The 15,904-nt window shown below is 33.5% G+C and overlaps 1 protein-coding gene across 9 annotated transcripts in view; it reads right to left on the bottom strand.

Moving 5' to 3' along the window:
• The window catches only part of PCNX1 (pecanex 1), a 181,097-nt gene that overhangs the window by 68,402 nt on the left and 96,791 nt on the right, over window positions 1–15,904 (bottom strand). For 6 of the 9 annotated variants that reach the window (XM_072963330.1, XM_072963329.1, XM_072963335.1 and 3 more), the window contains 6 exons: window positions 14,941–15,158; window positions 9,371–9,524; window positions 6,801–6,833; window positions 5,072–5,243; window positions 4,457–4,567; window positions 2,604–2,695 (listed from right to left, as the gene is read on the bottom strand). In XM_072963330.1, coding sequence (XP_072819431.1) covers window positions 2,604–2,695; window positions 4,457–4,567; window positions 5,072–5,243; window positions 6,801–6,833; window positions 9,371–9,524; window positions 14,941–15,158 — 780 coding nt within the window. The remainder of the gene's footprint in view (window positions 1–2,603; window positions 2,696–4,456; window positions 4,568–5,071; window positions 5,244–6,800; window positions 6,834–9,370; window positions 9,525–14,940; window positions 15,159–15,904) is intronic. The other 3 variants (XM_072963331.1, XM_072963333.1, XM_072963336.1) reach the window with 1 other exon arrangement.

Below are 15,904 nucleotides of genomic sequence, written 5' to 3'. Positions count from 1 at the left end.
TAAAGTATAATAACATAGTGATGACAACTGATAACACTGTATTGTACAAATAAAATTTTCAAAGAGAGTAGAATTTAAATGTTCTCACTAAAAAAAGGTAAATATGTGAGATGATCAAGGTGTTAACTAGATGGGGGAATCCTTTACAAAGCATATGTATATCAAATTATCACACTGTACAGGTTAAATATCTTATTATTTTATTTGTCAACTGTATTTCAATACAACTTGGAAAAAAACTGTATGTCTTGGAAATCATTCTATATTTACACATAAAAATCTGTTTTATTCCTTTTTATGGCTGTATAGTATTCCATTGTATGGTCATACCATAATTGATTCAACCAGTTACAAATGACAGATATTAGGTCATTTACAGCTTTTGCTGTTACAAACACTGCTATAGCGAAAACTTTGCACATAATTTTTGCTCATTACATAATTAAATCTGCAGATTTATTACATTATAATGGTGAATATCAAAGACTAAAACAGTCTAATACAAGTGCAATGGCCATGAAAGAAAGAAAAGACTTATCTTCCTTCCTGTCTTAGGACACAAGGTTCTGGCAATTCTACAATTGTTGATCTTCTGTATAATTATAGTTAAACAGGCCTTTAGAAAACTAGAAAACTTACTATACTGTTAACTTCTAGGACTGCAACTTCCAAATAATGACCATTTATCAAAACATGTTCTCCAAACATAGATCTAAATCCTTTATACAATAGGATGGTTTATAGATAGCATACTTGGGAGAAGCTTGGATTTGGATCTCATTGCCTCCAGTTCCTTCGTGGGCTGAAGGTCATCAACTATCTCCCTCTCTACTCAATTTTCCACCTCTCCTTTTAAATGCAATCAAATCTCAGATCTTTTTTTTTTTTTTTAATAAAACCCAGAAAACAATCCCCATCATGCACAGGTTTTCCAACTATATCCTAGAAAGAGTAGAATATATTTTCATAGTATCTATTCAAACTTACATTGATCTAGCTTCTTTAGCCAAAATACCAAAGAAGCTATTTTGTTAAAGTCACCAATATCCTATTAACTGCCAAATTCAATAGAATTTTTTTCAGACTGTATTGCCTCTGAAGTTTCTTTTGTCGGATTCTTGTCTATCCACTGCTTAAATATTGGCATTTCGCAGGGTTCTATCCACATCCATTTTCTCCTGCCAATTCAGACTAGCAGTCTTTTTCTTATACTTAATTTAACCAGTTGATGAATTCTAAATCTTTTAATCATTACCTTAAATAACTTAAATAACTACCAGAGACCCCAAATATATTCATTGTATCCAATTTTAATTAAGTTCCTCATAATATCAAGACTGTAGCACAAGAGTCTCCCTACTTCTGATCCTTTCTGCTTATATCTGAGTCTCCTTCACACTGGGGTCAAGTAATCTTTCTAAAATGTAACACTGATCATTTCCTTACTTTACTTCAAATATTTTGATGGTCTTCCATCCCCAACCAACACGTTCAGGAAAAAAGATACTTCATAATCCAGCCACTGCTTACCTTTCCAGCCTTACTGTAGGCCACCTTTCCTCATGTACCCAAATTCCCAGAGATTCCAAATTGTATGCTGTTTCCTGTACACAACACACTTTCTTTATAACTCTATGGCTCTTTATCCCTTATTTGAACTAGCTAATTCCTATTATCCTCCAAATTTTGGTTAAAAAACTACCCCCTTGGAGAATCATCTTTAATCCCTTTGGACTGAATAAGGTAATATTTGTATGCCTGTAACATTCTGTTTTCACAGCCTTCATCACCGTCTATTAAAAGCATCGGTTGACTTGTTAATCACAGTTAACATATAAGCAACTTAAAAGCAGGAAATGGTATTTAGTACAGAACAGGCACACAGTAAGCACAGTAAATGCTACTGAATAAATGAAGCAAGGAAGGATGCCAAGAGTCACTTTTCATAGCCCTCTCAATTCTATCATTCTTAGATTGTCTTGCATCAATCATAAAAAAATAATCATACCAGGCGTTGAGAGTTGTTTATGAGAAATCTAAAACTTTTACATTTACAATTGGTGATAATTGTTTAAAAACTGAACTAATAAGGCTCATCCAGATCCTTCTAAACCAATAATGACATTATATTTCAATGCAGTAATTTTACTAGAATGTATCTTAAACTGAAGTCCTTGAACTTGTCTTCATATGTTTAAAAAAAAAAAAACCTTGATATAAACAGTGGTTACATGTATTCTTAACTAGAAATCTAATTTTAGTATATGTGCTGCTGAAGCGAGCACTCTTAATTAGAAATCTAAAATTAATTTCATATTCTGTTATTTTCATACCCACCTCTACCTCAGACCAGCCCAGTTTTTAATAATGTTTCTAATATTAACATATGATTATTGCATGAAAAGATTTTTTTAATAATGATTAACTATGAAATTGCTTTCAAATCCAAAATAAATGAGAATGAGAATAATGTCCAACATATGAAGACCATGGAAAATTAAATGAGGTGGTACTAGGAAAAAAAATCACTATTAGTCAATTTAAAACAATTTTCATATGGAAAGACAGACTTAAAGACAAAACATACTCCATGTGTTGCTCACCTTTAAAGCGCCGTAACACAATCCATACAGTAAGGCTACCGCCACAATGCTACAGATGAAACTGTACAGTGCTGCAAGCAGGCTCGTAGTGGCTAGAGAGGAAAGGAAAAAGGAGTCAATATTTATAAACATTTATGGGAAAAAAGGTATCTTAAAAGGTCAATGAAAAGTATTAAAACTGGTGCAATACTGACTATAATTAAATATCACTTGTTTGATTTACAAAAAATTCAGTTTCATCTGTCCTTTCAAAAAATTTTGAAATGACAAAGGTTTACAATCAACAATTTCTGATGCAGGATAAAATATATTCACCTTGGAGGTAATATACAGCAGAAAATAGTTATACCCATATTATGCTTCAAGAATGTTATTTTCTATAAGCATGGGAAAATGAAGCTCACAGAGCCCGAAAAGGAACTAGAATTGTATTAAGTATTCACTGAAGATATTAGTCTATGTAAACAGAACTTAGTGTTACCCACAGAAGTAAATTTATATTCCCATGTGTAAATTAATTCTCACAAAAAAGTATAGATCTGACTAACTACTAACAATAACAACAAAAATAGACCTAATGGGATTACTGATAATAAGGAATAGAGGATGGCTAAGATAACTATCCTTTATTTTTAAAATATGAATTAGACTTTCTTTAATAGTAATTTTCTATGGTGATCATAAAATAAATATAAAGGAAAAATTTTTCTTTAGGAGATATTAAAAAACTAACACCTTGCACAAGTTTATAAAATATAATATGATGACACCCACTATTATAAATTACCTACACTAAACCCTCTCCATAGTATTTAGATGAATGTAGCACCTGCAATAGTCCTTAAATACTGAAATTGTTTTCTACTCATTAAGCTGTGCTGAAGACCAGCCCAGTCTTAATTTACGCTCCTTCAAAAAATTCTCAAAACATTAAAAATGCTCTAGATACATAGCAAATAGAAAAAGCTTAGTTCCTATTTAAAATTTAAACCATAATACCAACACTTTATCAGCAGAGATAATTTCAGTGCACATACTTGGAAGACATGGACTGCAAGTGTGAAGTATGAATAGAAATAAAGTGTTAAGTTCAGTAATTTCTTTCCCTTTCATATTTTTTTCTCTAGTTGTACACTCATCTTTCAGTAGAATGTTAGATGGTTAAACTAAATAAAGGTATATTTTAACCACAGTGGTTACTCAAAGAGTTATTTTCAAGTTTTGTAAAACATTATCTATTCCAGAGTAATTCTGGTATGATCTACTTTATTTTGAAAAGAAAATGTACATATAACAGGGGAATAAATTTTTAAGTATATCAATTCACACCCACATATTCTACTCAAAAAATAGAGATATTTCTAAAAATCTTACTTAGTAAAATGCTTTTACTAAAAGCATTCTGATTTTGGTGTTTCCATTCTAAAGATAAAACAAAGCTCTGAAACCAAATATTTAGACATATTAAATGTTTATAGTGGTTCAAAATCCAAATATAATGCCAGGTATCTGAACTCCATCTATTTGGGATAAATGATCTTTTATAAATATTTCGTAAGTCTAAACAGGCTCCAAATAAACTCACTATAACATTTACTTTTAGACAATAATATTTTAACACCTTTACAAATCAACTCCATTATTCCTGGATCTTTCACTAAAGTAGCAGACTTGACTATTTTTTCCTATACAAATTAATTCCTATTCTGTCTTTAATTCTTAAATAAGTGTCTTTTTCTTTCTAATTTCAATTCTAAAATGAAAACTGGAAAAGCATTTTGATGTTCATTTTATTACATAATGATCTGTAAAAGTAATACTGTAATCTGTAATTTTCATAAGGAAGTACTCACCATTACCACCAAAGATATGAATATCCAATTGTTCACAAAGGTACATTACAAATGTATTCACCTGAGGCAGGAGACCAATGAAAAATACTATTGGGAAACAGAGTGTAAACACTACAGAAGGAAAGAAAAGCAAAGTAAAAATAGTTTATCACATCCATCCTTTTGTCTACCTAAGATCATAAAATAAATGATAAAAAGAAACCTGAGTTAATATAAATTATTAAGCAATTTTTTAAAATTACTTAAAATTACTAAGAAAATTTCTTAAAATATACCATTTTAAATTATTTCTCTCTATATAACTGCTTGAATGTTAAATAATCTTTTCAACTATAGTTTTAAAATAATGTCAACCATTTTCACATAATAGGAAACTGAGATAACGAATTCAAAGGAAATCCTTCATTGCACCTGCTTTAACAGAAGAATTACAATAATATTTGTTCATCATTAGCTACTTTCATTCCTATTAGCCTTACAGTTTTGTTCCTGACTGAGAGGATTACAAAAAAAACAGCAAAATAAGCCCATTAAAACTAGTAATTGGTCTATTTATCACTGCACGGTTTATATATAAATAATGTTACGATCTAAGGTACATTAAGGATGACTCACCTATAACTAAATCCCTGGCTGATATAAGCACCAGCGGATTGGTGAAAGTTATTCCATATAATTTGAACTTGGTTGTAGTAAGGTTTCTGCTACCATAATCCAAGAGCCAAATAAGACCACAACACAAACAGAAATAAACTGGTCTACTGTAGGCAATGATACGATTATGACCCTGAAAATGATATCAAAAAAGAAGTCAGTTTAGTTAATTTTAAGAGTCACAACTGGCTACTGAGACCTTTGAAGGCCTATATTCTAAGGATTCAAAACATTTCCACATGGAAGTCAGGTTTCTGACTGTGGCAGAAGGGAATTACAAATATGGAAATGAAGAAGAACAGAATAAACCTACAATCTTGGGATGAAATTAGAGGTATTAGTATGAACTCATTATTTTTAATATGCATATAAATAGATATAAGAATAGATGTGTGTGTATACGTGTATGTGTGAACGTAAGTGTATACAAATATTTTCTATCTTTATTCACTGAAAGGACCTAGAAGCAGTGACATCCTAGTAATAAAACAAAGGTAACTAGAATCCAGACCTTAGTTTATGAGAAACATTATTCACTAAAAAGAACCAGAGATCCATAGAGAAAAGGCTAGTTTGGGGCCAGGGCAGGGAACGTCTAAGATGAGCCTGGGACGTATTGTTGTGCCAAAAAGGAAGAATGTACTTAAAAGAATGATAAGGATAAGTCACAATGACACCAAGGGCAGTCTGATGGATTCCCAATGGCCAAATCAGGGACAGTTTGAGCATCGAAATAATGATAGTAACATTATAGTTCATTTAGTAAAATAAGAAACCACGAATACACACCTACAAGAAAAGAGAAAGTTCTTTTAGTAAAAAGTCAACTAATAAATGTAGAGGGAATGATGTTAATTAAAAAATCACTATTTGGTAACCATCAAATAATAACTCATTCAGGCAAGAAACATAAATAGATATTAAAAACAAGTAGGCAGAAGTTTGCAGGGTAGGGGGCCTATATATAATCTCAAAGTATCTCCTATGATATACTTATTAACTTATTATTACAAGAGAAAAATGATAACATTACAGTAGGGCAGTAGTTCTCAAAGGAGTAGGAGGGGATTCTGCCCCCTAGGAGACATCTGGCAATGTCTGGAGACATTCTGTTTACCACAGTTGGGGTGGGGGTGTTACTGGACTCTAGTGGGTAGAGGTCAGAGATAATGCTAAATATCCTACAATGCACAGGACAAAGCCACCCCAGCCCTATTGCTTAACAAAGAAATATCCAGCCCCATAGGTTAACTTTGCAGAGTTTAGAAAACATTGTAGGCACCACCCTTAGTCAACAGATTAAAGTTAACACCAACAATGAAAGGATAAACCAACATCTTGTGATTCCTGATATGACGCGCTGGGAAGAACACATCACTTTTGTAATATTCCTACCAAAAAAGCAGAGCCTGTGCCTAATAAAGAAGAAACATCAGACAAACTCAAGTTGAAGGATTATCTACAAAATAACTGGCTGTACCCATCAAAAATATCAATACTGTGCAAGACAAATACTGAGGAACTGCTCCAGATTAAAGAAGGCTAAAAAGAACAAATGTACAATCAGGGATTTTTGATTGCCAATGAGAAAATAATAACATAAATCTTAATTCAATCTGACGTATAACCAAAAAAAGGTTTTGATGAATGTTAAGGAACTGTAAGTTATAGGCATATTGGAGTGACTTACATGTCTGGGAGAAGAAGAATCTGGTTGAACACTCTAAAAATGAAACAGAAAGATAGATTATACTACTGAAGACCTGGTAATTTTACATTAACCTCCAAAATACTTGAAATAATTTCAAGTAAATATTCCTCCCATAGCTAACAAATGACCTACATTAATTCCACTGAAACATCAACAGAAGATGAAACATCAGCTCCAGAACTGCTGTCTCTGATTTTACAACATTTCAAATCTTCCCTACCTCTTAAACTTATTATGGTTAATTAATAATTTGCATCTAGCTTTATGTTTCTGAAATGGCATACAGCTGACAGATCCATCTTAGTGCCTAGCCCATTACAACATGTAAGTACAGTTAAGGTAGAATGCTTTCTTAGGGTAACACTCCATCACAAAATATGGTTAGCTTATAAGAATTCTAGTTCTGCTCACAAATTCCAAGCTTACTGAACAGTTCAGTGGTATTTGAATTAAATATATCATCTGCATTTTCATATCGAACTCATCAAATAAGTTAAGCTGTATCCTTGTAAGAGAATTTATCAATGTTGCATAGAAACGTTCAAAAGATATGCAGCTACCTCCCAAATCATGATTTTTCTTCCAAGCTACGGTTCATTTCCCACAGCATACCAAACAATTTCACTAGGTTGGTCTATCACCATCCTACAATTCTACATTGGACTAAGCTCACTGAGTTTGGCATGTGACCCTTGGCTGGATATGAGACTAGGTAATCTTTAAACTCTTTCAATTTGAACATCTATCCTCTAAAAGCTCTGTTCTCACCTTTCTCATTTCTGTTTATGACATTACTATTCTTCTAGTCAACTAGATTTTAAAAATCTAAAACATCTGAAAGTTTCAGTCATCTTTTGCCTTTTCCATATCTAACCAGGTTAAGCAGTGGATAAAATCAACAGGACAAGGGACATTAGAACTAGGCAATGAATTTAAATGTTTTAAGTCAATAAAGGGATGGATTCAGGTGATTTGAAATGAAAAGCAAGAACAAAGGCCAGAAATTTTAACACAGAATCACCAAATGTAATAAGAGCGACTTATTGTTATCAGGAAGAGAGCAGAGGCTCCAAGATTGGAGTTAGTATACTACTATCAAAGCAAAGAAACTGGGAAAGGAAAACATCAGAAGATGATGACGTGCCATTTTCAGAATGTGCCCAGCTGCCTGTTAAATATACAGGACAAATGCTTCTGAGAAAGGTGAAGCCTGTGAGATATAAATCTGGACATAATTCATATACACGGGCAACAAAGTAATAAAAGAGGATGACTCCACTGACAAGGAACTGCAAACCGAGAAGAGGGCCAAATAAAACCTGGAGAATTTGCATAAATTAAGAAGTGGTCAAAAGAAAAAAGAATCATCAATAAAGGAAAATAAAGTCATTTTAAAAGTAGGATAATCATGAGGGTAGTATTAAGTCACAAATTAATAAGGAGAATATAACAATGGAAGAAAGTATTCACAGGTATTTAAATGATGCAGCACTTAGAGAAAGAAGACTAAAAACAGAACAGAGGTTAGGCAATTAGAGATTATTAGCCCACAGAGACTATAATTTTTGGTACTACAATGAGGAAAAAAGTATGGATGGGTCCTGAAGAAATGGAGCAGTTGACACAGGTGGCTTACACCATGTCTACAAACAGAAAAAAAAAAAAAAGGACAGCTGATGGTATAAACAAAACTAAAGAAACAGTTTTCATGGGAGAGGGCTCTGTATGAAGCTAGACAAATAGTAGGGGAGGGTATAGCTCAGTGGCAGAGTGCGTGCTTAGCATGTATGAGGTCTTGGGTTCAATCCCCAGTACCTCCATTAAAAAATAATTAACTTAAAATAAATAAATACATAAATAAATAAACCTAATTACCTCCCCTCCTCAATCAAAACAAAAAAATCAGGGGAAACTAAATAAATAGCTTTAAGAATAGGAGAGGGTTCTGCATGTTAGTATATATCAGGCAAATAATCCATACGAGCAAGAAAGGAAACAGTCCATGTCACTAGCCTAAGCTAATTTCACAAGGAAGGTGAAAATTTTGGTATCTGATTCTCCCACTTATGGAAAGCTTAAACTTGATAACATTTGCTATTTTAGAGTCACTACGTAAACAAAAGCAGAGCGGCATCAACCTTCTGCTTTGTGTATCCTAAAAGAACGTATGTGCTAGTTTTGACATTACTGTACCCAGCAATGACGAAGTTTAATAAATTTCACCTACATAATAGAAGTCTTAAGATATGAGAGTGGGGGAGTTAATATTGATAAATTAAACAGAAATGAATCTAAAAAATTCAAATTCTTACTTTTAACAAATGGCCAAATATTTTCTTTTAATGTAAAAAAAACTTGAATGAAGCTTCATTTACATACCATTATTTTTTAAAGTTTACATGTCCCTTTTTTCCCTAACCAACATAATATACATCCAAGGAAAACAAATCCAAAAATTAATATCTTAGTATAATTCAATGAATGATACAAAATCTGCTTTTTAACAGAACTATTATTCCGAAGTCTGAAAAGAAAAGACATGCTGGTACCTTAAGTAGTGAGTATTGACAGCTGGCTATCACCAGGCAGAACTGTAAGACCCAGATATCTCTGAAGAAGCCTTGTATGAGGAGAATAGATCCCAAAAAAGCCACAAGAATAGCCAAGATGACAGCTAATACATTCTCCAGGATCTCACGATTTCTGTAGACAGAAAAATTTGTAAGGATATCATCTCTATGTGAAATTAATGAAAAAAAAATTAATGAGAGTGAAAAAAGGGAAAACATCAATATGAGTTCCTATTACACTTGCTAAGATTTTTTTTTTTGGTGCTGAGTTTGAAGAAGGTTTTGGATCATACTGGAAAAGTATGTTTCAGTTTATGTGGAAAACTAGCACAAATTCTTATGTGCAAATAAACCATGCTATAGTGGATTGTGAGGTTCTAATTATAATGCACAATATAGTTTTAATTCCTATTTTATAACATTACTCTTCTTAGCATCTACTTTTCTGTCAAATTTGTTGCCAAATAACTAAACCACTTGGATGGCAAATAAAGGAGATATACTAAAATACAAGTTTGAAAAACAAAATCTCAAAACAGCTTCTAGACAATTAAATTGAAAAGTTATTTATATGACAAAGTTTGTAACCAAATTTTGATAACAAGTGGTTTCATTTCTCCCATCTCTAAATCTGAGATAATCTGAAAATTTATTAAGATTACTTCAGTACAAGCTCTTACATATACTGAGAATGAAAGCAGTGATAAAGACCATCAGTGCTACCTCTATCAATGTTGCTGAGACAATTCTACATTTTACTAAACTGACACTGCAAAAGAAGCAATATGATGCCCAAGACACTACACATGGTAATGAAGGTGATTTTTATATGTCAAACTGAAAATAAGGATCTGTCTCATTACTTCTTGGGGAAATTTTATCCGCAAAATATTAAATATGCACTAAAAGTCTTGGTTTTAAAGAATGTTTACTGACACAGGAACATGCTCAGTGCATCTGCCACACAAAAAAAGCAGGACAGAAAACTGCACAGAAGACATAAGTTCCATTATTGAAAAAACATACACATAAAGGTTTAAAAGCACAATCTATCAGTACACACTACTAATACTGGTTCTCTCTGGATGGAAGGATTATGGCTGGTCTTCTACCTTAAAATCTTTCTAAATATTTACCCCCAGAATGGGTGAAGAATTACTTTTATAATCACAAAAAGGATTTTATTTATTTTTTACTAAGTCAATGCCCTATTTACAATCATCAAGTGACCTAAAAAATAGAATCCACGAACATCTCTGTACTATTTCATTTGATAGTTCTCCCAGATTAAAACAAGTTCAATAGTATTTTCAAATCAATAACCACTAGTATTTTCATTTGTTCCTCCACAGCAGCTGCAGAATTCCAGATCTGCTGATCCAACGATCCCCATCAGTCCTGCTACATTATATTCTGTCCATGTCACTCGTCACAGAACATGTGCTCTCCCTTTAGCTTTTGTGTACATTTTAACTTTGATGAATCCCATGAATCCCAACTTGTTCTTTCACTGATCTTGTTTTTGATGTCACATATGAGCAGTTTAGCCTACCCCAAGGTCACAAAATTCTTATCCTATTCTGCTTTTTTCTGAACTTTATGTTTTTGATTTTACATTTAGGCGTATGATCCATTTTGAGTTAGTTTTTGTAATAAGGTACAAGGTAAGGATACAAGTTCTCTCTCTCTCTCTCTCTCTTTTTTTTTTTTGGCATAAGGAAATCCAATGGTTCCAGCACTATCTGTTGAAAAGCCTATTCTTTCTCTACTTCACTGACTTGGAATATTATTTTGACATTGTCTAGGCCTGGAGTTTTCCTTATGGGAAGGTGTTTAACTACAATGCCCATTTATTTAATAGATATAGGGCCATTAAGGTAATGTATTTCTTTTAGAATGAACTTTGATAATTTCTATCTTTCAAGAAATTTGTCCACTGTCAAATTTATTTACGTATAGCTGTTCATAATATTTTATTATCTATTTAATACCTGGAGAATCTGCAGTGATATCCTATCTCACATTCCTGGATATTGGTTATTTGTAAGCTTTTTCTTTCTTTCTTTTTTTTTCCTGATCAGCTTGGTTAAAGGCTTACTAATTTAATTGAGCTTTTGGTTTCCTTGATTTTTCCCTGTTGTTTTCTGTTTCCTCGTTGATTTCTGCTTTGTGATTTACTATTTCCTTTCTTCTGCTTACTTAAGCTTAACGTGTTCTTTTTCTAGCTCCCTAAAGGTGGAAATGAAGTCAGTGAATTGCCATTTCTTCTTATTTAGTGTTATAAATTCTCCCAAGTACTGTGTTAGTGGTATCACAGAAATTCTAAGTTGTGTTTACTTTTCAGTTCAAAACATTTCTAATTTCCCTCTTTATTTCTTCTTTGATCTATGAATTATTCAAAAGTATTGAGCTTCCAAATATTTAGGATTTTCCAAGGTTTGTTACTGATTTATAATTAACTCCACTGTGGTCAGAGAACACACTATGTATGACTCTCATCCTTCTAAACTTGAACCTTGTATTATGGCCCAGAAACATGGTCTACCTTGGTAAATGTTCCGTGCGCACTTAAAAGAACGTGTATTCTGTTGTTAAGAGTGGAGTATTTCATAAATGTCCACCAACTTAGATTGGCTGATGGTATTGTTCAAGCCTACTATATCCTTGCTGATTTTCTACCTGTTCTATCAATTGTTGAGAAAGGTCTGTTAATTCAACTATAAAGCATTGTTTTAGATGTAGAAACATTTAGGATGGTTAAATTCTATCGATTAATTGACCCCCTTGTCATCATAAAGTGACCTTCTTTTACCTTGGTAACTCTTTGCTCTGAAATCTACTCTGTCTGACATTAATTCAGCCACTCCAGCTTTACTTTAATTAGTGTTAGCATGGTATTCCTTTTTCAATCTTTTTATTTTTAACCTATTTCTGTCCTTATGTATAAAAGTGCATTTCTTGTAAGCAGCAGACTTACGTCTTGGTTTTTTTCTAATTAACAGTTTCTGATCTTTCCCAACTATCATCTTGTCATTTATCTTCTATCAGTCTGTTTTTGATCTTTTTCCTTTTTCTGCCTTCTTTTAGATTAAGAGAGTAATTTTTATGAATCTATTTTATCTTTTTTAAAAAAGTTACTAACTGTAACTCTTCCGCTAATTTAGTGGTTGCTTTAGGGTTTACAGTATACATTTTATGAGAGTCTACTTCATGTGACGTAATACCACTTCACATACAGCATAAAAAACTTAATAGCACACACTTTTTTATGTCCCTTCCTGGTCTTTATGCTGTTGTTTCCATGAATTCTACTTTTACTTATGTTATAAATCACATGATACATCATTATTATTTTTGTTTAAGCATCCAGTTATCTCTTAGAGATTTACCAGTAAGAAAAAAATCTTACATATTTATCCATGTTACTTACCATTTTGAGTGACCTTTGTTCCTTTGTGTGGCTCCCTATTTCATTTGGTATTACTATCCTTCTGTCTGAAAAGATACCCTGTAACATATTTTGTACTGTGAATCTGCTTGAAAAAAATTCTTTCAGTTTTCCCTAATCTGAAAACATCTTTATTTCATCTTGGTTTTTAAAAGATATTTTTACTTGGTATAGAATTCGAGATTGACAGTTTCTTTCTCCTTTCAATACTTTAAAAACGTTGCTCCATTATCTTCTCACTTGCATTATTTCCAACAATAAATCTGGTTTCTTCCTTATAGTTGTTCCTCTGCACAAACTATGTCTTTTTTTCTCCTGTGGTTTTTAAGACTATTGTGACTGGTTTTGAGCAATTACGTGCCTTGGTGTAGTTTTTCTCATGTTTCTTGTGCTCAAGGCTCATGGAGATTCTTCAATGTGTACGGTTATGGTTTTCATCAAATTTGGAAAGTTTTCCATCACAATTTCCTCACAGTTTTTTCTCTCTCCCTGTCTCCTGAAGTAGTCTCATGGCTTACTTTCATTTTGTTTATATGCTCTTTTTGGGGGGATAGGAGTCGGGGAATGGCTCTGTTTTCTTTGTTTCATTTTGCATAGTTTCTATTGCATGCTTTCAAGTTCACTAATATTTCCTTCTGTAATGTTTATGCTTCTTCTGTAATGTCTAATCTACCGTTAATCCCATCCACTCTATTTTTCATCTCAGACATTTCAGCATTCACCACTAAGGCTGACTTGGGTCTTTTTTTTTTCCCCCCTAATATCTTTTGTGTCTCTACTTAACTTTTATTAACATGTAAAGTGCAGTTATAACTGTTTTAATGTCTTTGACTGCTAATTCTGGTATCTGTGACCATTACAGCTTGGTTTTGGTTGATTCATTATTTCCCTCTTTATAAACTATGTTTTGTTGCTTCTTGTATGCTTGGTAATCTTTGACTGGATGGCAGACATTGTGAATCGTAACTTTTTATGTGCTAAGAATTTCTGGATTTCTAAAAATCTTCTTGAGCTTTGTCATGGTACTTGGAAACAATCTGATTCTTGCATGTCTTGCCTTTACGACTTGCTAGGTGGTTCTGGAGCAGTGCTCATGCTGAGGCTAATTACTCCCGACTTTGAAAGCAACACTTTGCAGTACTCTGCAAAATGCAGCACAAAATAGGAATCATGAGCTTCTTTAATCTGGCAAGTGGAGACAGGCACCACTCCCAGACCTGTGTGCCAGGCACCATTTCCCTATTTCTTTAACATAATTCTTAACCTGGTTTTAGCTATGTTCCTCATACATTCTCTTATCAATATTCTGCTGAACAGCTGAGGACACTCAATACAAATCTGAGGTTCTCCCCAAGCAGCAATCCTCTCTATGATGTCCTGTCCTATAGACTCTAGCTGCTCTGGTCTCCCGGGAGTCTTCACTCCATCTCCTCAACTCAGGAAAGCTGCAGGAGTCCACTTCAATACTTCCTTCCTATGTCACAGCCTGGAAACTCTATAAAAGCAGCAAGCTGGGCAACAGCAGGGATCACATAATCTGCTTCCCATCCCTCAGGGATCACCATCCTTTGCTGTCTGATCACCAGTGTCTTGAAAACCACTGCTTCATGCATTTTATCTGTTTTTTGCTGTTTCAGGTAGGAGAGTAAACTCAGGTCTTGTTACTCCGTGTCCACTGAAAGCGGCATTTGGTCACCAAGTTTGTAACTGACTAATGTTGTTTACTCTTAAGATTAATGCTAAGAAATAGTGAAACAGAAGCTTCCTCTTACATCTTTTATATTTAGACTCAATTATGTATAACCTTTTGATCATTAACACCTCATATTCACTGGCTTTTAAGTACAACTACATGATTCTTATTGATAAAAAGGATTTTTAAAATAAATATATTAAAACTGCCACAGAAGAGTGTTTAATGGACTCAGGGGAATCAGTTTTTGGAGGCCCTATTAACTAACTTAAATTTTATCTCAAGACAACCAAAATAGAAAACATTCTCCAACATGGAAACCAAGTCAAAACCTCAAATGGTAATTTGGGACATTTCAATTTAAAAATAAAATCTGCACACATCTTTAATATCACAGCGTATTCTCACCTATCAAACAGGGCCAAAAGTGTGAGTCTGTCAAAGTTAATGCCAATCCATAGCTGGGGCAGGATCCAAAAGCGGTAATAGTGTTTAACTTTTTGGGCAGCTTCTTCTGTTGGACCGTAGGTAGCTGCCAAGTCAGGACTTAGGTCAATGTCTTGTTGTTCCAACAAATCTGTATCGATGGTCAATAGTCTGTTCAATCGAATCTGTGGAAGAGAGAGCTAAAAGAAAATCAGCATTGAAAGGCTTAAAATATCTTTAATCAAGTCATGATTCAGGGGCTACCCAAGAGCTTGCAGATTACCTAAGCCCCCTGAGTTCTCCGTATTACTCCACTCTTGTGGGTACTTTGTGATCATTAGAAACTACAGATGACAACAATAGGAAATGAACTACAATAAAGCAAATCAATTGATATGCATTTTGGAAAGATTTTATTAGGAAATATTTGAAATGTTAGCATTTTAGCCCTGTACAGCTAGTGAATCACTAAAAACACTCACAGTGAATCATTAGTAGCTTCCCTTCTCCCTGCCAGATTTGAGGACTTGTTTCATTAAGCAATGAACCTCACTATGATGTTAATTCTAAGCTCCTCTGCATTGGATTCAATGCCTTCAATTCTCCTTACAGTCTGTTATCACTGTTACTGCTGTTTTGAAATCCCTCCCACTTTCCTTTATTTTTGTCTTGGCAGGCTGCTCATCTGAGACTGTACAGATTATTACCACATTACATTTCTTTAGGCTTTTAACTCATCCATTCACCAGTTCAACAGTTTCCCCTTCCTCTGAAATGATCAAAAGTTTACTGTCTCTAGCACAGCACTAACCAGCATTTTGCTATTCCAAGGCTCCCATATCATTTAACAGTGAAAAATGCTACTATGCCATTTTATATAAAGGACTTGAGAACCCCCAGATTTTGGTATCTGCACGGGGTCCTGGAACTGATCCCCTGCTGATAC

This window comes from Vicugna pacos, chromosome 6, assembly GCF_048564905.1.
Source record: "Vicugna pacos chromosome 6, VicPac4, whole genome shotgun sequence".
In the NCBI taxonomy this organism is placed as follows: domain Eukaryota; kingdom Metazoa; phylum Chordata; class Mammalia; order Artiodactyla; family Camelidae; genus Vicugna; species Vicugna pacos.
Note: the sequence above shows the minus strand (reverse complement) of the source record. Positions and strands in the feature narration are given on the sequence as shown.